General features: G+C 46.7%; 2 protein-coding genes across 7 annotated transcripts in view; one reads left to right on the top strand and one right to left on the bottom strand.

Annotated features, from left to right (window-relative positions):
- On the top strand, positions 1 to 5,949 carry SPRYD4 (SPRY domain containing 4). The gene is made up of 2 exons (XM_028710269.2): positions 1 to 229; positions 4,366 to 5,949. Exons 1-2 carry the CDS (start codon positions 16 to 18, stop codon positions 4,911 to 4,913), a joined length of 762 nt encoding a protein of 253 aa, XP_028566102.2. The 5' UTR covers positions 1 to 15; the 3' UTR covers positions 4,914 to 5,949.
- GLS2 (glutaminase 2) overlaps positions 5,799 to 27,135 on the bottom strand; it is a 25,084-nt gene continuing 3,747 nt past the window's right edge. For 3 of the 6 annotated variants that reach the window (XM_077923910.1, XM_077923909.1, XM_077923911.1), the window contains exons 3-18: positions 26,488 to 26,609; positions 26,153 to 26,282; positions 25,339 to 25,418; positions 24,040 to 24,203; positions 22,749 to 22,807; positions 20,907 to 20,939; positions 19,551 to 19,609; positions 18,856 to 18,922; positions 18,208 to 18,258; positions 15,719 to 15,895; positions 14,237 to 14,368; positions 13,410 to 13,517; positions 12,047 to 12,108; positions 10,742 to 10,818; positions 8,154 to 8,217; positions 5,799 to 7,241 (exon numbers count right to left, since the gene is read on the bottom strand). In XM_077923910.1, coding sequence (XP_077780036.1) covers positions 7,085 to 7,241; positions 8,154 to 8,217; positions 10,742 to 10,818; positions 12,047 to 12,108; positions 13,410 to 13,517; positions 14,237 to 14,368; positions 15,719 to 15,895; positions 18,208 to 18,258; positions 18,856 to 18,922; positions 19,551 to 19,609; positions 20,907 to 20,939; positions 22,749 to 22,807; positions 24,040 to 24,203; positions 25,339 to 25,418; positions 26,153 to 26,282; positions 26,488 to 26,609 — 1,542 coding nt within the window. In that variant the 3' untranslated portion in view covers positions 5,799 to 7,084. The remainder of the gene's footprint in view (positions 7,242 to 8,153; positions 8,218 to 10,741; positions 10,819 to 12,046; positions 12,109 to 13,409; positions 13,518 to 14,236; positions 14,369 to 15,718; positions 15,896 to 18,207; positions 18,259 to 18,855; positions 18,923 to 19,550; positions 19,610 to 20,906; positions 20,940 to 22,748; positions 22,808 to 24,039; positions 24,204 to 25,338; positions 25,419 to 26,152; positions 26,283 to 26,487; positions 26,610 to 27,135) is intronic. The other 3 variants (XM_028710222.2, XM_028710214.2, XM_077923912.1) reach the window with 3 other exon arrangements.

Consider the following 27,135-nt stretch of genomic DNA (forward strand, 5'->3'; position numbering starts at 1 on the left):
CAGCCTGGCTTTAAGATGGCGGGAGAGATCCGCAGGCTGGGGCGGGTGTTGCCCTCCTCCAAGATGGCGGCCGCAGCCGCCTTAAGGAGCAATCGCGCAGGCGCCGTCCACGCGCGGTTGAGCAGTGCCCTTTCCAAAATGGCGGCGCCCATGCTGAGGGGTGTGAAGCAGCGAGGCTGGAGCCTGTGTGTCGCGGGGCGCCGTTTAGGGGGAGCAGCGCCCCGGAGAGGTATTTGCAGTTATACCCAGTGGCGGCTCTGGGCTGCTTACGAATGTTTCTTTCCTCGGGCACCATGACACCGTGTTTAGGGTTGCTCGTCATCCTTCCCTTGGGCTATGAGGTCGAAATTCAGCAGGCAGAGGACTCCGCACCGTCACATCGAGCAAACCTGCACCTGTTGAACTTCTGCCTGCTAGGATGCTCTTAAACGCGCAGGAGCTCTGCCGAGTCGACTCTTTTGCACTTTTGCCAATTAAGGGTCCTTGAGTCGCTCGCGTTACGTAGCTAATAATAATAATAATAATAATAATAATAATAATAATAATAATAATAATAATAATAATAATAATAATAAAGCAGTACCATTATTTGCTAATGAGTAGCAAAGCCCTTCATAAAGAGGCGGGATACTTCGAGAGCCTCAGAACATCTGATTTTGGGCCAGCAAAATGAGTTTAACATGGCGTGTGTGTGTTGTTGCAACTTTTATAGACTATTGTATGTAACCTGCTTAGAATTTATTATTATTATTTGGTGTATAAGTGCTATAAATAAATCAGCTTAGCCTAGACACGAAGCTGAATATAATATGTATTGTATATGTATTGTAGCAGTCATGGAGGTGCAGGGGGCAGCTGTCCCCCTAAATCAAGTAAATAAATAAAAATACTTTGTCATTTTCAGTTATATATATTTCAGTAGTTCTACAGTCATTTAAACATTTCAAGACTCAACTTCCTCCTCCTCCTGCGGTTCCTTAATTTTTTTTAATCTTTTCTTGCATATTCTAAATTAACTTATTCTTTTATTCATCTACTTTAATTATATACTCTTACAAAACTGCCAGTTATTACAATAATCCTGTCAATGTCCTTATCTATTTACAATTAATAATAATAATAATAATAATAATAATAATAATAATAATAATAATATTATAATTTATTATTTACACCCCGCCCATCTGGCTGGGTTTCCCCAGCCACTCTGGGTGGCTTCCAACAAAGTATTAAAATACAGTAGTCTGTTAAACATTAAAAGCTTCCCTAAAGAGGGCTGCCTTCAGATGTCTTCTAAAAGTCTGGTAGTTATTTGCAAATATTCAATAAACCATTTCCATTCTTTTGTAAAAAGTTAGTTATCTTGATTTCTTATTCCCCACCCCCACACCATTTTGCCATTTCTGTATAAGGTAAAGGTAAAGGTACCCCTGCCCGTACGGGCCAGTCTTGACAGACTCTAGGGTTGTGCGCCCATCTCACTCAAGAGGCCGGGGGCCAGCGCTGTCCGCAGACACTTCCGGGTCACGTGGCCAGCGTGACAAGCTGCATCTGGCGAGCCAGCGCAGCACACGGAAACGCCGTTTACCTTCCCGCTGGTAAGCGGTCCCTATTTATCTACTTGCACCCAGGGGTGCTTTCGAACTGCTAGGTTGGCAGGCGCTGGGACCGAGCAACGGGAGCACACCCCGCCGCGGGGATTCGAACTGCCGACCTTTCGATCGGCAAGCCCTAGGCGCTGAGGCTTTTACCCACAGCGCCACCCGCGTCCCATCCATTTCTGTATAGTCCATAAGTTGTTGTGTCCATTCTTCTTTCGTCAGATCGTCTTCTTTCCATTTTTGGGCAAATTACATTCTTGCTGCTGTAGTTGCATACATGAATAAATTTCTATACTGTTTAAGTACTTCTACCCCTATAACTCCCAGAAGGAAATACTTCAAATACTTAACTAACTGACCCATCGCATCACAGATAGGTTGGTTCTGCCCCCATCCCCATAAATCCTGGCTAAGCCCATGGCTGCCATTTATAATGCTTAGTGGTTCTCCTGCAAGACTGTTTGCCAATACAGTGATACCTCTGGTTACGTACTTCATTCGTTCCGGAGGTCCGTTCTTAACCTGAAACTGTTCTTAACCTGAAGCACCGCTTTAGCTAATGGGGCCTCCCGCTGCTGCCGCGCCACCACCGCGCGATTTCTGTTCTCATCCTGAAGCAAAGTTCTTAACCCGAGGTACTATTTCTGGATTAGCGAAGTCTGTAACCTGAAGTGTATGTAACTCGAGGTACCACTGTAGTTTTGCAGTTCTTCATAGTATGATTTAGGGACGCGGGTGGCGCTGTGGGTAAAACCTCAGTGCCTAGGACTTGCTGATCGCAAGGTCAGCGGTTCGAATCCCCGCGGCGGGGTGAGATCCCGTCGTTCAGTCCCAGCTCCTGCCCACCTAGCAGTTCGAAAGCACCCCTAAGTGCAAGTAGATAAATAGGTACCGCTTTCTAGCGGGAAGGTAAACAGTGTTTCCGTGTGCTGCGCTGGTGCTGGCTTGCCAGAGCAGCTTCGTCACGCTGGCCACGTGACCCGGAAGTGTCTCCGGACAGCGCTGGCCCCCGGCCTCTTAAGTGAGATGGGCGCACAACCCTAGAGTCGGACACGACTGGCCCGTACGGGCAGGGGTACCTTTACCTTTACTTTATAGTATGATTTAAAGAGAGCTTCTGTAGCTCAGTATTAAAACACAGGCTTTGCAGGCAGGAGATTCCTTATTTGATTCCAGATATCCCTAATGTATGTCAGTAAGTGTTTGTGTCTGTGTGTGTATATCTATCTATCATCTATCTATCTATCTATCTATCTATCTATCTATCTCAGGGGTCTGCAACCCGCGGCTCCGGAGCCGCATGTGGCTCTTTTACACCTTTGCCGCGGCTCCGGGGCGGATACTAGCGAGGGGAGGAGGCGCATTGTGCGCCCTGACACTCCCCACCGCGCTGTACTGGCTGTGACGTCGCATGGGGGCGGTGCGTGCGTTAGTCACGCACCATCCCGAAGTCACCTTCCCGGTTTTGTGGCTCCCAGTTTTTTTCCCCTTCGGAAACGGGTCCAAGTGGCTCTTTTTGTCTTAAAGGTTGCAGACCCCTGATCTATCTGATCACCTGTAGCCTATACATTACCACAGAGGCACAGTTATGCTGCTATGAAAACCCTTACAGAAGTAGAGAGTGTGTAGCTGTGTAGCTTCTGGGGTAAGATTGCCTTTTGATTCATAACGCTACATAGATGACTGCTGAATGCTGACTCTTGGCTATAAAGTGGTGGAGTGTTCATCCAGTAAAATATTATTATTTCAGTTGCTGTTGTGGTTTATTAAATCAGTTTGCCACCCTTCCTCCGTAGATCACAGGGCAGTTCACAACATTAAAACAGAAGATAAAAAACCACACAAAATACGTAATAGAAACAAACCCGTAACCTCCCATCCTCTGCCACAACACATTAAAAAAGGTATCGGATGTTAATCAGCCAGAGGTCTGGTTGAAGAGGAGCGTTTGTGCCAGGCGCCTAAAAGTATATGATGAAGGTGCCAGCTGAAATGATGATGAAGTTACCACATGGCACAGCTGGGTACTACCCAGCCTCCTGAATGGTTGTGTTGGTAACCATAGCATTTGTGGCAATTGCATTTTGCAGAAGGGAGAGAGTTGTCATTTGAGTGACCTTGTTTATAATCCACGCTTCCCTCCATATTTATGCCTGGTGGCCCAGTTATGCCCTTAGCTGGACAGGGATAGCTTAATTTCTGTTGTCTATGCTCTGATAAAATATAAAAAATATAAAAAGAGGCCCCTTTCTCATTCTAATCTCAGGAAAATACATGAATCTGGAAAAAAACTATACTTTGTTTTTAGATATTTTTTTATTCTTCAGAAACTGATGCAGCTTTTGATTGGAACAGCTAAAATCTTTAATTGAATGATAGCCCTATTCCCTTAACCCTTTTCTCCAAGTTGATGTCTTATGCTTTGTCTTATTTAGCAAGTACCCCTGTTTCCCGTATAGTAAAAGTGTGTTGTTATTTCTAGTAACATCTATCTTTGCAAAAGGAAACATAATAGCTCCCTTAGTTCAACAAATGTAACTTTAAGGCAGGGTCAGGGATTGGGAATTTGTGGTCCTCCAGATGTTTCTGGATTACAACTCTGGCTGAGGACGGTGTGAGTTGGAGTCCAGCAACATCTCTTCGCCTCTTGTAAGGGGGAAATCCTTGGCGATCACAGAGTAAAATGGTTCTGCTAAACTTGCTTCCTTTCTGAGAGAAGCAGCAAAACGTATGGACTCTCATTCAGTTTTCTTTCTTACTGCAGAGATCAATTTCAAGCTGGATGAGAGAACGGCCCACAGCAGCTTGGATCTGTTCAAAAAGAACACTGGTGTCATTTACCGTATGGTGGGGATTGACCCCACCAGCGTTCCCCGGAATACTGAACGCTTCAGAGACTGGGCTGTAGTACTGGGTGACAAGGCTGTCTCCAGTGGGCGTCACTACTGGGAAGTGACTGTCAAAGAATCGCAGCAATTCCGCATAGGGGTAGCAGACGTGGACATCTCCCGGGACGGTTGCGTTGGAGTAGATGACCGCTCCTGGGTCTTTTCCTATGCGAACCGGCACTGGAATGCCATGTTCGCTAATGAGACCACTCCAATCAAGAACATCGGCCACCCAGAGAGAGTGGGTCTGTTCTTGGACTACGACAGCAAGAAACTCAGCCTGGTGGATGTCAGCAAACATGTGTCCGTCCACAGCATCTTTGCTGAGTTCCAAGGCCCCGTAGTGCCCGCCTTTGCCCTCTGGGATGGTGAACTGATCACGCATTCAGGCCTCGATGTACCTGAAAATCTCGACAGGAACTGAAAACCTCTCAAGCTTAGTGAAGTTTGGAGAGACGGACAATCTGCTTGGAATATGAGGCTCCAGAGTGGTACATAAAAGAAGGAATCCCCCTCCTGCAACACCCTTGTCATAGGAGCCAAAGTTTCATATCTATATGTACCATTCAGCCCGTTGACTGTTTTCTCTTAGGAAAATATGAGATCTTTTGATTCCATGTTGAAACATCTCATTTGGAATGTAGTAAGATATTATTCAGAGCATTGAGGGCCACATATTCTGATTTTCTGTCTCTGCTCCATTGTTCTTGTAAAAGGAGGTTGGTTGGCTGTCTACAAACACGGGATACACTTGGCTTAAATTAGGGTTTGTCCATATGGAAAAATGTATGTGGTTGCTCCACGGTCACATTTGTTTCTTTGCAGCTATTGTGTGTGATCAGCCACACCTTTTGGTGCTCTTATCACATGTCCTTAATAATGTATAGAGTCCCCTTGCTCAGCCTAAGTATCTGCCTAGGCTTTCAGATGTCTGGAGGCAGGGAAACTCCACTTGGATCTCTCTGTGTACGTTGCATAGCCACCATTGCCCTCTGCTGGGCCAGTGGGGGGACAAACTAAGCCTGCATCTAAGATGCTGACATACCCACTGGAGCTCTAATTCTCCTGTACTGATAAACTTTGTTGCACATAATCAGTTATACAGGAATTACTTTCTTTTAATACATAGCCCAATAATCTCACCTCATTCCATTATACCCTGGCTTAGCAGGAGTATCCCTGTACAGGGTTTTGTCTGTGTTTCATGGAGCAGCAATATATGGGTGACAAATCAAGCCAGAAATGTTCTGATAACAGCTATCTGTGGTCACTCTTTTCACAGTACTCTCAGATCTAGCACACTGACACGTTCTCCAGAGGTGCGCTTTATTTTATGGAACACAACTTGAAGACAACAAGGAGCTATTTTTTTGAATCAAGGAAGAGCAGCATTCTGTTAACTGTATGTGTGTTGGCAGTTGTGTAGTTATCACAATCAATAAAAATAAATTTATCTGAAACATTGTATTTCCTGTTGGTGCTCTCCTAAGCTGCTTTGGACTGACCAGTGCTTTTCCCTGAAAATACCCCATGGTTTAAGAAAAACTTTAAAACAAACATAAAACAAACAAAAAAACCCAAACACCCTTCAGTCTAGAATTGCTGCTGAAAGGAGATAGGCTCTGTGGGGGGAAGACTACAGTTTGGGAGCCAGATGCAATCTCTCCTCTGAACTTCTCTCTTTATTCCAGAGTGCAATTCTGAATGCACTTGTTCGACTCATGCAAATTCAGTTGGGACTTAACACTTAAATATTGAACAAATATGCTTAGGGTTGTAACTCTGTCTACCCGTATTACCGCATCACTCCACACCTCTTGATCTTACCACTTTTATCCTGGGACTTGTCTAGAAAGTTAGGGCAATGTTTGGTTTGTCTAGAAAACTAAGGCCCAGAGAGATTGTCTTGTCTCCAGCATTGCAGGCACTTCTTGAGGTGGGCGTGCACTTTGCCCCTTTCTGGTCTTCAAAGCTGGTGTTTTAAAGTATTTTTGTTTTGCAAACCACCCTAACAAATTGTATATCAAATGGCAATGTTAAAAAAGATAAAACTCTGTAGTCACAGCCTGAAAGCTTCCTCCATCCCAGTTACACAAATACTAGGACTGCATGCTGAGGTTCATCATTATTTGAAAGAAGGGAGCAACAGAAAGTCATAGTACTTAGTGGGATAACAGTGTAGGGCAAAGGGACAGACCTACTTTGGCCCTTAAATGCCTTTTCCCTATGTAAGCAGTGTCTGCTTTGATCTACAGGCAGTGTGAAGTGTTAGCGCTTAAGAGACAAGGTCCCACTTTGGTCTCTCTCCCCAATAGCTGCTAGCTCAGTTTCTGTGGACTCTTATCAAGTTTACTGCTGGGTCACCAAGTATCGAGCTTGTGCATGGAACTAACTGGTGTTTCCTATAACCTAAGAATTGGGAGACTGACCGCATGAAACTTCAGGAAGAGCCTTGAGGATGGACCTGCCCACCCACATCTCAGCTCAAATCCTAAGCAGAAGTACGTCCGCTGGTGTGTCTGCCTTTCAGAAATGAGAGCAAGTGACCTAGTTAAATTTGTGTTGAAATGCAGCTAACAGAATAGTTCACAATCTTCACACCATGCTTTCTAAGTTCTCCTTGGAAAGGTCCTCAGCTGCTTCCCGGGCCTGGCTGGCTCCCAATACGTAGGTGTCTTGGTAATCTTTGAGTAGCTTCACCACTTCCAAGTGATTAAACTGCGTAGCATCGTCCAAGGCAATGTTCCCCCACCTGCAGAGAAGGAAAGAGATGAAGGTATGTGCAGCTACCTTCATCTATTTAGAAACTGGATCCAATCAGTAGGCCAGATCTAGAACTCAACACAGATCACTTTGATGGGTGGCTGGGACTGCCTGTCTGTCAGTCACCAGAAGGGGTATAATGCTAGGTGATTCAGGTTCAAAGGAAGAAGGAGGAGTGCATCTTTGTTGGTGCAGTTTGAATTCAAACCATGGTTCCAGCTGCAAAGGATGAATTGGGAGCATACTCTAAGTACGATGTTGATTTTTCATATCAAGCTAGAATTTGGTGCTTAAAAAAATAAAAATGGGTGCCTTTCTCAGCCACCATAGATGGGTACCTCATTCAAAAAGTGCCTTATGTTACTGGAAAGGAAGAAGCAAGGTTAAAACAAAACAACAACAACAACAACAACAATAATAATAATTCATTCCAGTAGCACCTTAGAGACCAACTAAGTTAGTTATTGGTATGAGCTTTCGTGTGCGTGCACACTTCTTCAGATACCAAGTGTGCATGCACATGAAAGCTCATACCAATAACTAACTTAGTTGGTCTCTAAGGTGCTACTGGAATGAATTTTTAAATTTTATTTGTTTTGTTTTGACTTGACTATGGCAAACCAACACGGCTACCTACCTGAAGCAAGGTTAAAGTTTGTGCCCAATTAATCCTGTTCAATTTGGCTCCATGCGTTTACTTGTCATGCACCCGATTTTGTATGTCATCATGTGATGGATAGATTGATCCATCAATCTATCCATCAAAATACACCAGTGGGCCAAATGGGAAGGCCCAAAAGGCTCTCTGACATCTTGTCTTTGACTGTGGCAATCCCTGATGTCCCAGCTAAGAAAGGACCCTCCCCTCTCCCCAGTCTTTCATGAGCCTACTATTCCTCACCTGTCTTTGACAAAAGGATTTACTCTGCAGGCTTCCACCAGAAACTTCACAACCTCCAGGTGACCTGGGCAGGGGGGAGGAATAACAGAATTTTAAGTTTCAACCTGTTGCCCCACGCCAAACAAGTCACAAAGTTATTTAAGCAGAGAGTTGGTGGATTGCAGGAAGGTTATTACAGAGCAAGTAGTTCACTCATAACAATAGATGGACACAGCGAAACTGTAAACCTAAGCTGCCTTGAAAGAGGTTTAATTCTTCCTAAATGCCCCCTGGTCTGCCCCCCAAACCCCTATAGCTTGCAGAGAGCACAGTGATAGTTTAATCTGAGGTCCTTTTCTTGCTACAAAAACAGAGTTCCTTGTGTATGAGCTGTGACAGTCTGCTAACCTCTCATTAAGACAGAGCCTTAAAAATACCCGTTAACCTACATTAAAAGCCTGGGACTTTTTCCAGTCCCAGTGCAAAAGAAGCATTACTTTGTACAGTACTGCTTAGTCAAAATATTTGAAATTAACTTTTGTCTTAAAACACAGAAAATTGATTAGCTGGGAATGTAAGGGGGGGGAGAGAGAGAGAGACAGAGATTCCTGCATCTTTTATCCCTAAAGTTGCATAGAGTTTGTGGAGACATGTAAAAGTTTAGAGCAGGGGAGAGAAACCTATATATGCTGCTGGACTCCAGCTCCCAACTTCCTTGAGCATTGGCCACGTTGGCTGGGGTGGATGGGAGTTGGCGTCTAATAAGATCTTGGAATGGTGGGTACAGATTATCCACCTCTGGTTTGGACCTTACATTTCCATTGCTAATGGAAACCTCTTCATTATCAATACATGGCCTTCTCATGTCAGGTGTCTCCAGTTCCCAGCCGATGCCTTCTATCTTTTGCTTGCCATTTTCACTATCCTTGCACCCAAATCCTCTTCCCCAGTTATGTCCCTGGTTCAGTATCTTTGACAGCCTTTGATTCTTATTATGCCCCTCTATCTCAAAGAACAAAAGGGACGCGGGTGGCGCTGTGGGTAAAACCTCAGTGCCTAGGACTTGCCGATTGTATGGTCGGCGGTTCGAATCCCCGCAGCGGGGTGAGCTCCCGTCTTTCGGTCCCAGCTCCTGCCCACCTAGCAGTTCAAAAGCACATTTAAGTGCAAGTAGATAAATAGGTACCGCTTTATAGCGGGAAGGTAAACGGCGTTTCCGTGTCCTGCGCTGGTGCTGGCTCACCAGAACAGCTTCGTCACGCTGGCCACGTGACCCGGAAGTGTCTCCAGACAGTGCTGGCCCCCGGTCTCTTAAGTGAGATGGGCACACAACCCTAGAGTTGGACACGACTGGCCCGTACGGGCAGGGGTACCTTTACTTTTATCTCAAAGAACATGGTGAGTGCACTTAACAGAAATGGTGTGTCGCATTGTATTGAAGCCATGCACCATTGACCCCATAGCGCTCCCACCACACTAGGCCCCACATTTAGGGCAGAAACTCAGATATATAAGCTGGGTACAAAATGGCTCCTTAAACCAAGGTTGCAGTCGCCAAAATGGAATGACTAGTTGCTATTTTTGCGTAATATAGCTCTAAAGTCTTGTTTTTCAAATGATGGACTGACTGTGATTACCATTTAAACATCTGGCTAGTTCAGATGACAACCTTGAGCTAGGTTAAGAGCTTTGAGAACTTAAAAGAAGAAGAGTCACTTGATCCAGGGATATATATTGGCCTATTCCGACCTCTTTTTCTTAATTGTGACTGCTCCTGCTCAGCATTTTGGATCCAGAAATTTATTCTGCTTGTGCAGATAAAATATACGGTAACTGATAGAATTCAACAGGGTGGGGTATTGATGTATGGCAGGCATGGCCAAACTTGGCCCTCCAGATGTTTTGGGACTACAGTTCCCATCGTCCCTGACCACTGGTCCTGTTAGCTAGGGATGATGAGAATTGTAGTCCCAAAACATCTGGAGGGCCAAGTTTGGCCATGCCTGGTGTATGGGAACAGTCCATATCCAATGATCCTCAGATGGTGGAGATGTCAGGTACCATCCTGGCACCCAGGCATCTTCACTTGGTCATTAAGTGGTCCATAAAAGGTAAAGGGACCCCTGACCATTAGGTCCAGTCGTGACCGACTCTGGGGTTGCAGTGCTCATCTCGCTTTATTGGCCAAGGGAGCCGGCGTACAGCTTCCGGGTCATGTGGCCAGCATGACTAAGCCGCTTCTGGCGAATCAGAGCAGTGCACAGAAACGCCGTTTACCTTCCCGCCGGAGCAGTACCTATTTATCTACTTGCACTTTGATGTGCTTTCGAACTGCTAGGTTGGCAGGAGCAGGGACCGAGCAACGGGAGCTCATCCTGTCACGGGGATTCGAACCGCCAACCTTCTGATCAGCAAGTCCTAGGCTCTGTGGTTTAACCACAGCGCCACCCGTGTCCCTAAGTGGTCCATAGCCAGCTGCAAAAACGCTGGGTAGAAGGACACCAGAGAAGTGCATGACTGAAGGTCTGAGGTGCATTGGGGCTGTGTAAGCCTGCAAGGTGCAAACATGGCCCTAGACTCATGAAACATTTGTGGCCCCGGCCTGCTACCTTCAGCTGCAGCTACGTGAAGAGCTGTGCGGGAGTCGTAGTCTTTCTGTTCCATGTCCATGGCTGACAGGGCAAATCTAGAGAGAAGCCAAGAAGGGAGTCAGTGTTATTTCCAATGCTAGTTCTGCTCACAGACCCATTGAAATTAACGGGCTATTAGTCATGTATCTTAATTTCAATGGGCCTACTCTGAGGAGGACTACCACACAGAGCAATTTAAACTATAGTCAGATAAACTAGATCCATGTTTCCCAAACTTGAGTCTCCAGCTGTTGTTTTTTTTTTTTGGACTACAACTCCCATCATCCTCAGCTACCAAGACCAGTGGTCAGGGATGATGGGAACTGTAGTCCAAAAATAGCTGGAGACCCAAGTTTGGGAAACACTGAACTTGATCAAGGATGGGGCACCTATGGCCCTCCACATGTTGTTGGACTACAATTCCCATCATCCTTGAGGCCACTGGTCACTCTGGCTGGAGCTGATGTGCATTGTAGTCCAGCTACATCTTGGAGGGCTACAAGTTCCCCATTCCAGGGTTCCAGGGTTGTAAAGCCTGCAGTGAGAATAACTGGGTGCACTCTTCCCACCTTTGATCAAATCTATGATGCCAGGTGCCATAAGAAAGTTGCAGATATAGCGCAGGATAGTGCGCACCCCGGGAAATGATCTCTTTCAGCTTCTGCCTTCTGGAAGAAGGTACAGGGTCATAAAGACTAGGACTAGCCGCCTGAGAAACAGTTTCTACCCAAATGCAATTCTGGTTTTAAACACAGTATAAGGAGTCTCTATAGGAGTGTAAAGGTAAAGGGACCCCTGACCATTAGGTCCAGTCGCAGACGACTCTGGGGTTGCGGCGCTCATCTTGCTTTATTGGCCGAGGGAGCCGGCGTACAGCTTCCGGGTCATGTGGCCAGCATGACTAAGCTGCTTCTGGCGAACCAGACCAGCGCACGGAAACACAGTTTACCTTCCTGTCAGAGCGGTACCTATTTATCTACTTGCACTTTGACGTGCTTTCAAACTGCTAGGTTGGCAGGAGCAGGGACCAAGCAACAGGAGCTCCCTCCGTAGCGGGGATTCGAACCGCCGACCTTCTGATCGGCAAGTCTTAGGCTCTGTAGTTTAACCCACAGCGCCACCCGCGTCCCTCTATAGGAGTATATTGTATTTTTAAATGGGGTTTCAGAGTTTTTAAGGGTTTTTGAATGTCTTATGTAGATTTCTCAGTTTCATTGTTCTGTACGGGACAATGACAATAAATGTCAAGAAATCTCTACCCAGCAATGGCTGGCTGGCCCATACCTCCGAAGAGCAGAGAGGTCACCACTGTAGGCAGCAAACAGCAGGTTCACCACTGTCTTGTTCTGAAAGAGATGGAGCGAGGTGTTAAGAATGTAAGAAAAGTCTTACTGGATCAAGCCAAAGGCTCATTCTCACTATGGTCAACGAGATGCCCATGGGAAGCCTGCAACCCAGGAACAACAGCACTCTCCCCAACTGTGATTCCCAGTAACTGAAGGAGAAGCCTAGCCCATGTGGCTAGCAGCCACCAACATACTTATCCTCCATGAATATGCGTAATTCTATTTTAAAGTGTTCTGAACGTTACGGAATGTGCTACAGCTGGGACTATTCGTATTCTGTGACTTCACCCATACAGTACTCAAAATGTTAGGTCCGGTATATCGTTTCTAGTCCTCCTCATTTTGGAGGTGTTCAACACTCCCAACATACGCATGTTGATTAAAGCAAAAAATTAAAAAATTCCTTCCCGTAGCATCTTAGAGACCAACTAAGTTTGTTATTGGTATGAGCTTTCGTGTGCATGCTCATACCAATGAGCAACTTAGTTGGTCTCTGGCGCTGTGGGTTAAACCACAGAGCCTAGGACTTGCCGATCAGAAGGTCGGCGGTTCGAATCCCCACGACGGGGTGAGCTCACGTTGCTCAGTCCCTGCTCCTGCCAACCTAGCAGTTTGAAAGCACGTCAAAGTGCAAGTAGATAAATAGGTACCGCTCCGGCGGGAAGGTAAACAGTGTTTCCGTGCGCTGCTCTGGTTCGCCAGAAGCGGCTTAGTCATGCTGACCACATGACTCAGAAGCTGTACGCCGGCTCCCTCGGCTAATAAAGCGAGATGAGTGTCGCAACCCCAGAGTCGGTCACAACTGGACCTAATGGTCAGGGGTCCCTTCACCTTTACCTTTAAGGTGCTACTGGAAGGATTTTTAAAATTTTGTTTCAACTACGGCAGACCAACATGGCTACCTACGTGTAACTAAAGCAAAAAAATGTTAGTATTTGTAAAGTAATTTAATTGGGAATGTATTTCACAAATAATTGATGGTACTGGGGAAAGGAGGTGGCAGTTGGGAGCTGCTTGGATATTTCTGTGAGTCATTTCTTGACTGAGAAGGTGAGAGTTGTGGGGACTTATCACAGAAGCTATCTGGAGGAGTTTGTAAATAATACTTGTCCAGTCGTTGCCAGCCTGACAAGTAAAAAGTTTTTATCTTCAAAGCACCCAACAGCATAGAATTCAGAGCTTATTTTAATAATATGCTGACGGGTCATTGGTGCAATTTATATATATATATTTTAATCATCTCATCCCAAGCTTCACTTCTGCCCTCTTCCACTAAAATCTGTCATTATCTTTCAGACAACCGTTTCCGTCATTACTCTAACTTCGATTCCTTCACGGCGTGGGTCCATCTTTCGGGTGCAGTGCAGCAAGTTGTCATAGTTGTGGAAGTTGAAGAGCGAGACCAGTTCCTGCAGAAAGAAGAGACAAAAGGTAGCAAGGAGAATGCAAAGCACAAGGGAAAGTGGTCAGAAGTGGGAACAGAAGTGTGAAGTCACAAGCAGAATATTTCACCACGAAACCTTCAAAGGGTTAAACCAGTTGTTTACCAAACTTGGGTCTCGCACTGTTTTTGGACTACAACTCCCATCATCCCTAGCTAGCAGGACCAGTGGTTAGGGATAATGGGAACTGTAGTCCAAAAACAGTGGGGAATCCAAGTTTGGGTTTGGAAGGTCTTAAATAAAATCCGAAGTCTGCAGCAGAAAAAAAATAAGGCAACTTCTAGATGTTTATAGATTATGCAAATGCATTTATTATAATAATAATAAGAAGAAGAAGAAGAAAAAGAAGTTGTTTTATTTATACCCCGCCCTCCCCAGCTAAGACCGGGCTCAGGGCCAGGTAAAAACAATTGATTAAAATACAACTTAAAAACAAGATTAAGCACAACATTAAAATGCAGCCTCATTTCAGTAGAAACTCAAATCAAATCCCTGCCCCAATCACCTTTGCAAGCTGGTGCCTCTGGCCCTAACTGTTCCCCTGCAAAAAAATTCACCAAATGCCACTGGAATGGAAGTTAGGAGAGGGACTTGCACCGAGCTATCCCTCCCAATTCAACCAGGTGGTTCTCACTGATGGCTTTATCAGAGCTCATTCTACCGGTTATGGCCGTGGGGAAACTCACCTGGCAAAACCCAATCCCCCTCGTGCTGTTGCCAACTTTATCCAGAGGGGGCGACAGACACATCACACCCATGACGTTGGGCACCACCAGCAAGATGGCCCCAGAGACGGCGGATTTGGCGGGTAGACCAACCTGAAAAATGAGGAAGCAAAAGCGGGAGGGAAATTAGATGAAGGGCGAGGAACGAGCTTGCTTTTGAGTGGCACAGAATCCTTCCTCATGTTTTGGAAGAGCATATTGTTATGAATCAGGCCAATGGGCCTTCTAGGCCAGCGTCCTTTTCCCACAGTGGACAATCAGATACCTATTAGAAGTGAACACAAGGAAGACCTGAAAATAATAATAATAATAATAATTTATTATTATTTATACCCTGCCCATCTGGCTGAGTTTCCCTAGCCACTCTGGGCGGCTTCCAATCAAGTGTTAAAAACAGTACAGTGTTAAATATTAAAAACTTCCCTGAACAGGGCTGCCTTCAGATGTCTTTTAAAGATAGGATAGCAGCTTATTTCCTTCACATCTGAAGGGAGGGTGTTCCACAGGGCGGGCGCCACTACCGAGAAGGCCCTCTGTCTGGTTCCCTGTAACCTCACTTCTCGCAATGAGGGAACTGCCAGAAGGCCCTCGGCGCTGGATCTCAGTGTCCGGGCTGAACGATGGGGTGGAGACGCTCCTTCAGGTATACAAGACTGAGGCCGTTTAGGGCTTTAAAGGTCAGCACCAACACTTTGAATTGTGCTCGGAAACGTACTGGGAGCCAATGCAGATCTCTCAGAACCGGGGTTATGTGGTCCCGGCGGCCACTCCCAGTCACCAGTCTGGATTAATTGCAGTTTCCAGGTCACCTTCAAAGGTAGCCCCATGTAGAGCGCGTTGCAGTAGTCCAAGCGGGAGATAACTAGAGCATGCACCACTCTGGCGAGACAGTCCGCAGGCAGATAGGGTCTCAGCCTGCATACCAGGTGGAGCTGGTAGACAGCCGACCTGGACACAGAATTAACCTGCGCCTCCATGGACAGCTGTGAGTCCAAAATGACTCCCAGGCTGCGCACCTGGTCCTTCAGGCGCACAGCTACCCCATTCAGGACCAGGGAATCCCCCACACCCGCCCACACCCTTCCTCCCAAAACAGTACTTCTGTCTTGTCAGAATTCAACCTCAATCCATTAGCCGCCATCCATCCTCCAACCGCCTCCAGGCACTCACACAGGACCTTCACCGCCTTCACTGGTTCTGATTTAAAGGAGAGGTAGAGCTGGGTGACACAACCCTCTTGCAGTTTCCAGCAACTGGAATTCAGAATCCTGCCCCCTCCGCCCCCCCTCCGTACGCCCCTGCCTGAGACCCCCGGGTATTGAGCGGTCTATAAATTCAATAAATCATCATTATCATCATCACATCCACACACACCCTCCAATACTGAAGCACACATAATTGTCTCCCATTTGCAGCCCAGCAAAAGATACTGCAGACACTTACATGGAAGGCGAACTCTCCAGAGAAGTCATACATGCCACACGAGTGCATGAGGCTGAGGGTGTTGCGGACAGCTTCATCGCTCAACACACACTCGCCCGTGATGGGGCAGATGCCACCGTTGGCCAGTGTGGCCGCCATGACACTGCCGGACTCGCAAGTTACTTCCACAGAGCACAGCTTTGCAGGGTGGAGGGGATTGAAGGGAAAGGGGGGGAACGGGAGGAAAAATCGTTATTGTATCATTAACAAAGAAGCAATATTCAAAGTTATGAGAATCATAATAGGTTCCAGTGTCAAGAGCAGGGGTCAGCAAACTTTTTCAGCAGGGGGCCGGTCCACTGTCCCTCAGACCTTGTGGGGGGACTGGACTATATTTTGAAAGAAAAAGAAAAAAAAGAACTACAGTCATACCTCGGGTTAAATGTGTTTCAGGTTGAGCGCTTTCGGGTTGCGCTCTGCGGGGACCCGGAAGTAACGGAATGCGTTACTTCCGGGTTTCGCAGCTTGCGCATGCGCTGACGGTCAAAATGACGTCACGCGCATGCGCGGAAGCGGCGAATCGCAACCCGCAGGTTGCGTTTGCTTCTGGATGCGAACGGGGCTCCGGAATGGATCCCATTCGTATCCAGAGGTACCACTGTAATTCCTATGCCCCACAAATAACCCAGAGATGCATTTTAAATAAAAGGACACATTCTACTCATGTAAAAACACACTGATTCCTAGATCATCTGCAGGCCGGATTTAGAAGGCGACTGGGCCAGATCCACTCCCTGGGCCTTAGTTTGCCTACCCATGGTTTAGAGCAGGCAAAGTCCGTTTTGGGGGCCTAATCCGGCCCGTTGGTTGGTTTAATCCAGCCCCTGTGGCAGTTTATTTCCTGGGGTAAAATCCTTAAAAAAGGGGTTAACAACTTTGGTCAGCCATTTGGTTGGCCCTCACGGCCCTTCACTTCATCAGATCTGGCCCTCTTTGAAAAAAGTTTTGACACCACTGGTCTGGAGCTATAAACAAGTCCCAGAAATGGACCCTGGACTCTGCTGAGACATGACATTGAAGGGCACAACTCTCTGTTTAACACAGAAAAATATGCAGTCTTTCCAGTTAAAAGACTACAGGTGGAAGATTATGCATTTGAATACTCCTCACGTCAAAATCTCCCTTCAAGTGGGAAAGTAGCATATGTGGGAGAAATCCCTTTTCACTGACATTCTAGGTACAATAGGCTTTTTACATGGATTGCAATTCAAACATGGAAAGTCTCTCTCCTCAGCAGCACTTTGAAGCAGTCTAGTCCAAGATGGGCTTGACTATCTATTCCCTCATCCCACCCTTATGTTTGCATAAGTTCTAAAATAACCTTAGCACTGATTCCCAAATCAACTAGAATCTGCCTGATTTTGAGCAGTGTACGGATTGCTTCTAGGAAAAGAAGCAAAACTGGACTGAACTTTTGGTTCCGTCATGAATCACCAGCCTAGAAGAAAACCTAGAATTGAATTTCTAAGAATGCCCTCTTTGCAACAGAGTTGGACACTAAGGATTCAAATCAATATAATTCTATAGCTAAAGTGGTGCTTCAGGTTAAGAACAGTTTCAGGTTAAAAACAGACCTCCGGAACGAATTAAGTACTTAACCCGAGGTACCACTGTGTGTGTGTGTGTGTGTGTGTGAGAGAGAGAGAGAGAGAGAGAGAGAGTGTGTTTTCATTAAAATGCAGTAGGCAATGGTTAGTTATAACAAGCCAATAACAACTAACATAGGCCAGGGGAACTAGATACAGTGCAGGCATACAAGATAATTTCGCACATAAGAAAATGAGCAGACTACGAGATAAATGAATAGCAGATTGTGACTGTCAGTGGTAAGAGTTTTGTTCCAGAAAGAATGAGCATGTATTACCCAGATGTGGCCTTATTAATGTGTGCAATAAATGGATACTGTGCTACAATGAATAAATCTTGCTTTGTTAGATCAGTTTCTCTGCCAAAGCTATGTGCCAGACACACTGGAAAGAACTTTAGCCTGTATAACCTGTGGAAGTCTTCAAGTGTCTCACTATTTCCACTCTAGTGAAGGCCTAATCCTGGATATATTCAAGATTAAATGGCAAAAAAGCTGTGCATTTTAACCTGTGTTATAAAGCACTGCATTGGGAACAGCCTCCACCCCGCCTTCTCGAAACAGTGACCCTGTTATCTCTGTTAGCTATTAAGAATAGCTAAATAATCTATTCTTAGTATGTTTTTAAACAGATGGTTATTTTCCATTGAGATGCAGGTTACATACTGAATTTAACAGATCCAGGCATCCACACAAAAACTGCAGTACTGGGTTCAGCTGCAGTACTGGCACACCCAGCGGAAAGATCTCGCTTACTCATCCCTCTCACGGATTACACTTTCAGCCTTGATCCTCTTAACTTGGAAAATAACTCAGGAGGAACCCAAATTTCCAGCTGAGATGGGGGTCCAGAAAGCCAACTCACCTGGAAGTACAAGTCGAGAGCTGCCGTCATGTCCGCTCCCTGTGGAAAGCACTGCGGCGCAGGGAAGAAAATGGATACGACAACATTAGACACTGGCAAGGGTGGACCAAGACACCAGCTCTCAACATCATCCAGAAACCCAAGATGGGTCCCTCGTCTGCTGGAAAAATATTTCCCTGCCTTTACCCCATTTCCTAGGGGACGTGAGTGGCGCTGTGGGTTAAACCACAGAGCCTAGGACTTGCCAATCAGAAGGTCGGCGGTTCGAATCCCCGCGACAGGGTGAGCTCCCGTTGCTCGGTCCCTGCTCCTGCCAACCTAGCAGTTCGAAAGCAAGTCAAGTGCAAGTAGATAAATAGGTACCACTCCGGCGGGAAGGTAAACGGTGTTTCCGTGCGCCGCTCTGGTTCGCCAGAAGCAGCTTAGTCATGCTGGCCACATGACCTGGAAGCTGTATGCCGGCTCCCTCGGCCAATAAAGCGAGATGAGCGCCGCAACCCCAGAGTCGGCCACGACTGGACCTAATGGTCAGGGGTCCCTTTACCTTTTACCCCATTTTCTGGTTCTAAGTCTTGTATGGAATTTTAACGAAATACAAGCAACCAATCAAAAATAAACAGAACTCCCTCCTCCTCCTTTCCTTCTTACCTTTTTGTCTTTAAGATAATACCCAATGGCGTAGTTCCGGTCTCCCGTTTCTTTCTCCGATTGAAACCTATTAAGACACACACTCCTTGATTTTTCTCTCCAGATTCTGGGTTGCCCACCCTTCAGGAATTATCACTTACATTAAAAATTATAGTTCCCTGCCCTATGTGCCGATTTTAATCACATCCACACTTTCTAAATTAAAAAAACCCAAAAACCTGGTACAGTGGTACCTCGGGTTTCATACGCTTCAGGTTACAGACTGAGGGCCAGACAGAGAAAACTGGAGGGCTGCATATGGTCCCAGATCCCAAGGTTCCCCATCCCTGCCTTACCCTACGGGCGTCCACAGGCACATCTGACGACAGAAGACACCATCTTTCTCTGCCTCCTTAATACAGTGGTACCTTGGGTTACAGACGCTTCAGGTTACAGACTCTGCTAACCCAGAAATAGTGCTTCAGGTTAAAAACTTTGATTCGGGATGAGAACAGAAATTGTGCTCCGGCGGTGGCAGCGGGAGGCCTCATTAGCTAAAGTGGTGCTTCAGGTTAAGAACAGTTTCAGGTTAAGAACGGACCTCTGGAACAAATTAAGTATGTAACCAGAGGTACCACTGTACTAGCAAAACAAGCCTTATTAGCATCTCTTGCGAAAGCAATGCAGGATGTCATTGCCCCTCCTGCTGGCCTTACGTGGTATTGCTGAATCCCACATACTCGTTTCCGGCCATCTTCTTCAAATAATCCAACACCTAGAATCAAAGCAAGAAGGTCTTCCAGATATGTTTGTGATCCAGACCACCGCGCCCCCATCTCTCTTTAGCTTCCTTCCTTTTCCTGTTTATTGAAATTGTCAGTCGGTGAACAGTTCTTTTCCCTCAGTGTCCATTTTATGTTACACAATATACTAGTATTACTTAATATACCAATAGGCACCCATTAGTAGTATTATTATTTATTCAATTTATTTATTAATTGAAGAGAAGTATTAAATTAATTGAGTAGCAGCAGCAGTAATAATAATAATAGACGATGGTGATGATAGTCTACATGTATTAGCTTGTAGATAGGGGGAACCTTCCCATGGCAGAAGATGGACAGAAGGTTGCCATTGATAATAATAATAATAATAATAATAATAATAAGAAGAAGAAGAAGAAGAAGAAGAAGAAGAAATTATTTATACCCCGCCCATCCAGCTGGGTTTCGCTAGCCATTCTGGGCAGCGCCCAATAGAATACAGTCATACATCGGGATGAATACGCTTCAGGTTAAGCCTTTTCAGGTTGCGCTCTGCGGCTACCCAGAAGTAACAGGACGTGTTACTTCTGGGTTTCGCCGCTCGCGCATGCACAGACACTCAAAACGATGTCAGCGCATGCGCGGAAGCGGCGAAATGCGACCCGCGCAGTTGCGTGTTACATTCGCTTCAGGATGCGAACGGGGCTCCGGAATGGATCCTGTTTGCATCCAGAGGTACCACTGTATAAAAAACACGATAAATACACCAAACATTAAAAACGTCCCTAAACAGGGCTGCCTTCAGATGTCTTCTAAAAGTCAGATAGTTGTTTATTTCCTTGACATCTGATGGGAGGGCGTTCCACAGGGTGGGCGCCACTACTGAGAAGGCCCTCTGCCTGGTTCCCTGTAACCTCACTTCTCGCAGTGAGGGAACCGGCAGAAGGCCCTTGGAGCTGGACCGATGGGGGTGGAGACGCTCCTTCAGGTATACTGGGCCGAGGCCGTTTAGAGCTGCCTCAAGTCAAACTCCAACTGGACCTTTCAGAAATATTGCTGTCGTTCTGCAATTTAGCTGAGGACAAACAACATTTGAAAGCACACCTCTGTGGGCCCTGCAAGTTCCTCACCCTCCAGCACTAGCTTCCAAGGGATTCTGGAATCCCAGACCAAATCAGAACTCAGGATTGTTTTGCAAAAGAAATGACTTTGACTGTCCAGTGAATAGGTTTCCGCCATCCTGAGAAACCTGGGCCTTGAGAAACTGTAAAATGGAGATTTGAAATAAGTGGCAAAGGCCACACTCACGTAGTCAAACTTCTCAGCTTTCTTGCAGCCCATCTAAAAGAAAACAAGAAAAGGAGTCAGTTGAGCTCTGAAAAACTTTTGAGTTGCATCCAGCGAAGTCCTGCCCAGAGTAAGGTAAAGGTAAAGGGACCCCTGACCATTAGGTCCAGTCGTGGCCGGCTCTGGGGTTGCGGCGCTCATCTCGCTTTATTGGCCAAGGGAGCCGGCGTACAGCTTCCGGGTCGTGGCCAGCATTACCAAGCCACTTCTGGTGAACCAGAGCAGCACATGGAAACACCGTTTACCTTCCCGCCTGAGCAGTACCTATTTATCTACTTGCACTTTGCCGTGCTTTTGAACTGCTAGGTTGGCAGGAGCAGGGACCGAGCAACGGGAGCTCACCCCGTCGCGGGGATTCGAACCGCGACCTTCTGATCGGCAAGCCCTAGGCTCAGTGGTTTAGACCACAGCGCCACCCGCGTCCCTTCCTGCCCAGAGTAGACTCAGTGAAATTAATAGACCTAAGTTAGTCATGTCCATTAATTTCAAAGGGTCTACTCTGAGTAGGACTAAAATTCAGCGGCAGAGAGTATGTCACAGCACCCCCCACGCTACGCCTCTGCTAACATTGGCTATGATTTTGTGTATCTTAGAGATACAGGTCAACCACAGAGACCCCAAATTAGGGGCAATAATCTGGATTCAGAACTTGATGCTATGGGTCAGTCACCTAACCTGGGAGTCCTTCTATGACTGCTGTAGTCCAGGTAAAGCTGTGAGGTTTGCACTTTACTTTACCGAGGAAGAAAGGCCATTCTAAGTTACAGCGCATTGTTAACAACAACCACTAACTTGACTGAGGCACACCAGCATAATCTACTATATAGTTTGAAAAAAATGCTTGTCAGTTCACTCTGCATTTGAACACCTCTTAAAATATTGTAATCAAATTTTGCACAATCGTTCCTGAGACCAAGCAGCAGGTTTTGGTCTTATGTTTAGGTGCCAATTTGGGTGCCATTTTGAAGCAAGATGTCCGACTGAACCTTTCGATAACTGCACTGATTTGAACCACCGATTTCAAAACTGCACCAAATTTTTGGCTTCTTAGAAGATCCAAGCGACACCACGCACAAAGCTGCTAAGGTAAAGGTAAAGGTACCCCTGCCCGTATGGGCCAGTCTTGCCAGACTCTAGGGTTGTGCGCCCATCTCACTCTATAGGCCGGGGGCCAGCGCTGTTCGGAGACACTTCCGGGTCACATGGCCAGCGTGACATCGCTGCTCTGGCGAGCCAGAGCCGCACACGGAAACGCCGTTTACCTTCCCGCTAGAAAGCGGTCCCTATTTATCTACTTGCACCCGGGGGTGCTTTCGAACTGCTAGGTTGGCAGGCGCTGGGACCGAGCAACGGGAGCGCACCCCGCCGCGGGGATTCGAACCGCCGACCTTTCGATCGGCAAGCCCTAGGCGCTGAGGCTTTTACCCACAGCGCCACCCGCGTCCCATACAAAGCTGCTAGTTCACTACAATCCTGAGCCGTGAACTTCATTATTCTATGGTTCTGCGGTTCTGCTTGCTGTTGGGTGGCAACAAAGGCGATTATTCCTGTTATTCCTGCGTTATTAATAACGCAGTTATTCCTGTTAAGTTTTGCCCATGACTTGAGAACTTACAAGGACAAAAGTGGTTCTCAAGATATGGACCACTTTCCTTTCCAGTTCATATTCTTCAGGACAGGGTTTGGTTGTTCCACAGGTGTGCTCACTCTGCCCCCTTAATGTGATGTGCCCTCTTCTTTTTGTAATATCGAGTGCAGGGCAACCCAAGCCCACCTCTGGAACTGTGTCTACAGATGCCTTACCCTGATGAGAGAACTGATGACAATGGCCCCTGCATTCACCATAGGGTTGTGGGGGATGCCTGGACGCAAAAAGAAGAATGCAGGGTTATTCAAACTTCACCTTGCTTAAGTCCATCAAGACAAAACCTACAGCCGGCCCAAGAACATAATATTGTTTGCCTATCCAGTTATGTACCAAGGGTGTAGCATGAAGATGGTACAACATCTTACTGAAGCTAAGCCACCCAGAGTGTAGTGATCAGATGGTCTCATGGTATTCCCATCTGATCACTACACAGAGTAGCTGGGGAAACCCAGCCAGCTGGGCGGGGTATAAATAATAATTTATTATTATTATTCAGCAGATCCGAGACTGGTCAGTGCCTGGATGGGGAACCACCAGGGAGTTACATGTACAGGCTGGATGTCAGTGTAAGAAAATTAAATATAAATACAATCAAACCACAGTTGTCAAACGTAATCCACTCCGAAAGCCTGTTCGGCTTCCAAAATATTCGACAACTGAGCTGCAGCTTCTGATTGGCTGCAGGAGCTTCCTGCACTCAAGCAGAAGCTGTGTCAGATGTTCAGCTTCCGAAAAACGTTCGAAAACTGGAACACTCACTTCTGGGTTTTCAACATTCGGGAGCCGAAATGTTTCAAAATGGAGGCGTTTGGGAACCAAGGTTTGACTGTATATAAATATATACAGCCGTCATCAGTGATCATTGTGGAACATGACCATGGAACATTGCCCCTTATTATGCCTCAGCTTGGCCCCAAATTATGGGGGGTTTGTCTGACACAGGGACCCACACACAGAGAATGTTCTGGAATGACTGATGGTAACAATCTCGCATGTTCATGTTCCCATACTATAGTGCTGGGAGCGAGCCAGCAGTAGATCACACGAAGCAAGTGGAGTTAACTTTATTAGAAAACAACAACAACAGTTAACTCTTTATTAGCAAAAACACAATCTGCACAGACCTGGCTCATTCCTGGTGGTCTCGCTCCATGAAAACCCATTGCAGAGACTGAAAGTCCCTGTTTTCATCGGAGAAATGTTGGAGGGTATGGGAAGAGGGAAGAAAACACGCAACTCCAAAGCTTTGCTTGGGTTCACTTCAGCTCATCTGTATAGAGCCAAACCATGGTTTAGTGTTACGCGTGAGCATGGCTAGTGACTTGCCCAAGAGGACTTTGTGGCTGGATCAGTGAGGATCCAAACCTTAGTATTTCACACAGAGACACACTGGCTGCTCTCCATCACTCCTCCATTCTTCGTCAGTTGGAATTCTGCCCACCTTACCTTCCTCGTTGAGAGAAAGCGTGTCGTAACGCAGCCCGCTGGGCTCTTTGCCGACATACTGGTGCACTCGGTCAGTGCCCAGTTCACTGACGGCGACAGCATATTTAAGGGGCTTGACACATGATTGCAGGCAGAATTGGGTCTTGGTGTGGCCCATGGAATACCTGGGAGGGACAGAGAGGGCGACTGAGCACAGAAGATGCCACCTTACCTCTGCCACCTTCAGCTAGCCAATGATAAAATGGCAAGGGGACCAAATTATTATTTTTAATAATTAAGGGTGCTAGAAGCTGTAGTTACATAGGAAGCTTTCTTCTACCAACTCTTGGATTCACCTAGTTCAGCATTATCTGTACTGACCAGAAGTGGATTTCCAGGGATCCGGATGGGATTACTGTAACCCCTTACTCCAGCGGTGGGGGGTCCTTTCTCAAACCAAGGGCCGGAGCGGTACCTATTTATCTACTTGCACTTTGACATGCTTTTGAAATGCTAAGTTGGCAGGAGCAGGGAGAGAGTTAACAGACTCGCTTTTGCTGGAAAGCATCCCTCCGCTCAGCCCAAGATCAAGGAGAGCAGATAAGGTGGCTACTCAGAAAGTACAATGGTTGCGAGATCAGATTGCAAGATGCGGAAATGACAGTAGTGAAGTGGGTTAAGGTAAAGGGTAAAGGGACCCCTGACCATTAGGTCCAGTCGCGGCTGACTCTGGGGTTGCGGCGCTCATCTCGCTTTATTGGCCGAGGGAGCTGGCGTACAGCTTCCGGGTCATGTGGCCAGCATGACTAAGCCGCTTCTGGCAAACCAGAGCAGCGCACGGAAATGCCGTTTACCTTCCCGCCAGAGCGGTACCTATTTATCTACTAGCACTTTGACGTGCTTTCGAACTGCTAGGTTGGCAGGAGCAGGGACCGAGCAACGGGAGCTCACCCCGTAGCGGGGATTCGAACCACAACCTTCTGCTCAGCAAGTCCTAGGCTCTGTGCTTTAACCCACAGCGCCACCCGCATCCCTAGTAACTGTGGGTTACTAGGGGGGAAGTGGGTGGAACCCTTAATTGGGAGCATCTTCATTCCTAGAAATGGATTATTTGTTCTTTTGCTCTGATCATTAAAATCTCTAACTGGTAAGAGACTCCTTTCGCTTTGTTCGGATTATCTACTGTCAAAAGGGGGTGGGGGAGGGGGAGGAAGCCAAGTCCCTGAAACCTGACAGCACCCAGCAATGTTCAGCAGGAGAGCTGTTTCCTATTTCTTTGTGTTCAATCCCACATTTAAGGTTCCGGTCCCTTTCACTCACCGTTGACCATCCACGGTGCAAAGAGACACGCCCCAGAGCTCTGGATTGCACTTTGCTAGCTGTGGGATGTAGTTGGCCACCTAGAAAAGGGAATGAGAAATCAGCCCCAAATTTAGCAATGGGGATGGGTGTGTGTGAAGGATAGTTATCCTCATCTCAGCTATCTGCCCACCTAATGGAGGACAGCACAGGCAGCTTCCAGTGCTGTCACTCCACTGATGGAAATCAGTAGACTGAAGAGGAAGGCTAGGTAAAGGTAAAGGGACTCCTGGCCATTAGGTCCAGTCGTGACCGACTCTGGGGTTGCGGCATTTATCTCGCTTTACTGGCTGAGGGAGACGGCGTACAGCTTCCGGGTCATGTGGCCAGCATGACTAAGCCGCTTCTGGCGAACCAGAGCAACGCACGGAAACGCCATTTACCTTCCCGGTGGAGCGGTACCTATTTATCTACTTGCACTTTGACGTGCTTTTGAACTGCTATGTTGGCAGGAGCAGGGACTGAGCAACAGGAGCTCACCCCGTAGCGGGGATTCGAACCATGACCTTCTGATCAGCAAGTCCTAGGCTCTGTGGTTTAACCCACAGCGCCACCTGCATCCCTAGTAACCGTGGGTTACTAGGGGGGAAGTGGGTGGAACCCTTAATTGGGAGCGTGTACAGATGTGCCACTGCGGGTTGTGAACACTGCGGGTTGTGGATGTGCATCCTGCATGGATCACGTTCGCAACCCGAGCGTCCACTGTATATATAGGTTTGCACTGTGATTTGCTTGTATTTAGCCTCTGCCCTCGTGCACTACTTGATTTTTCTACCTTGCCCTCCTGGAGTCCTTTGGCGCTTTCAAAAATTTGCTCCACGTGAGACGTGAACTCCTGGAAGTCGGGGATGACAAACTTCTTCCGGAAGGCCTGGGTCAGCAGTACAATGTTGCTGCTCACACACCTGAGGACAGAAAAGACAGGTGGGGAGTTGAATTGGGAGCGGCTGAGTAATGTGCCATAAGACATTAGAGGACTAGGGAATTGGGATGTTTGCTTGTAATTGAATCAACACTGCCCACCTTAAGTGTCTTCTTGTCTGGATGGCAGCGGAACTAACTAGGTCAGCCTAGCAAACGTATTCCTAGCTTCCCTGTCTGATTTCCTACCTTCGGAAAAGTTCCCGGTTCAGCAACCCTCCGGCGCTGGGTTCCTGCGCTGCCTGCTGCAGAAGATTCATGCAGTCTCGAAGGCGTGGATCAGAGGTCCAAAGGCCAGTGCCTTGCAAGGCCTGAATTGAGAAGAGCACATGAAGGCGCCCTCTTAACTGGCAGGTGAAGATGACAGAATACTTGGAACTTGAGAAAATGACTGGGAGAATAAGAGGAAACTCAAACCAGAAAGTGTGTAAGGAATGGATAACGTGTAAAGAATATCTGAAACAATATTGTGAAAATGCAAATCTCCCGACAGGTCTAGATTGAATCTTGAATATTAAGGGAAACTATAAATGTAGGAAAATTTTCTGGATATGTAACAGATATAACAGGAAATGCGTAAAGGTTAAAAATACGTAGAAAGCACAATGAGGTGAATCGGAAGTCAAAAGTGTGTGAGATGTTAGACAATGTGTTGTTAGTTAATGTTTAGTTGTCATTGAGGTATTTTCTTTGTCTGTGTTGTTATAAGTAAATTGTTTGGCAATAAAGGTTTTTTTAAAAAAAATAAAGGGGCCCTCTTCCATTGCCGCCTGAGACAAGACGGATGCCATCAACACAGATGAACACATGGCAAGAAGAGGGAATGAGAACGGGATA

The sequence above is a fragment of the Podarcis muralis genome, chromosome 2 (assembly GCF_964188315.1).
Source record: "Podarcis muralis chromosome 2, rPodMur119.hap1.1, whole genome shotgun sequence".
Lineage (NCBI taxonomy): Eukaryota > Metazoa > Chordata > Lepidosauria > Squamata > Lacertidae > Podarcis > Podarcis muralis.

What these genes read in the sequence shown, in the direction of transcription:
- SPRYD4 (XM_028710269.2), top strand. Translation starts at nt 16, where the DNA reads ATGGCGGGAGAGATCCGCAGGCTGGGGCGGGTGTTGCCCTCCTCCAAG. An exon ending in GGGAGCAGCGCCCCGGAGAG is followed by an intron (nt 230 to 4,365) that starts GTATTTGCAGTT and finishes TTCTTACTGCAG; the next exon opens with AGATCAATTTCAAGCTGGAT.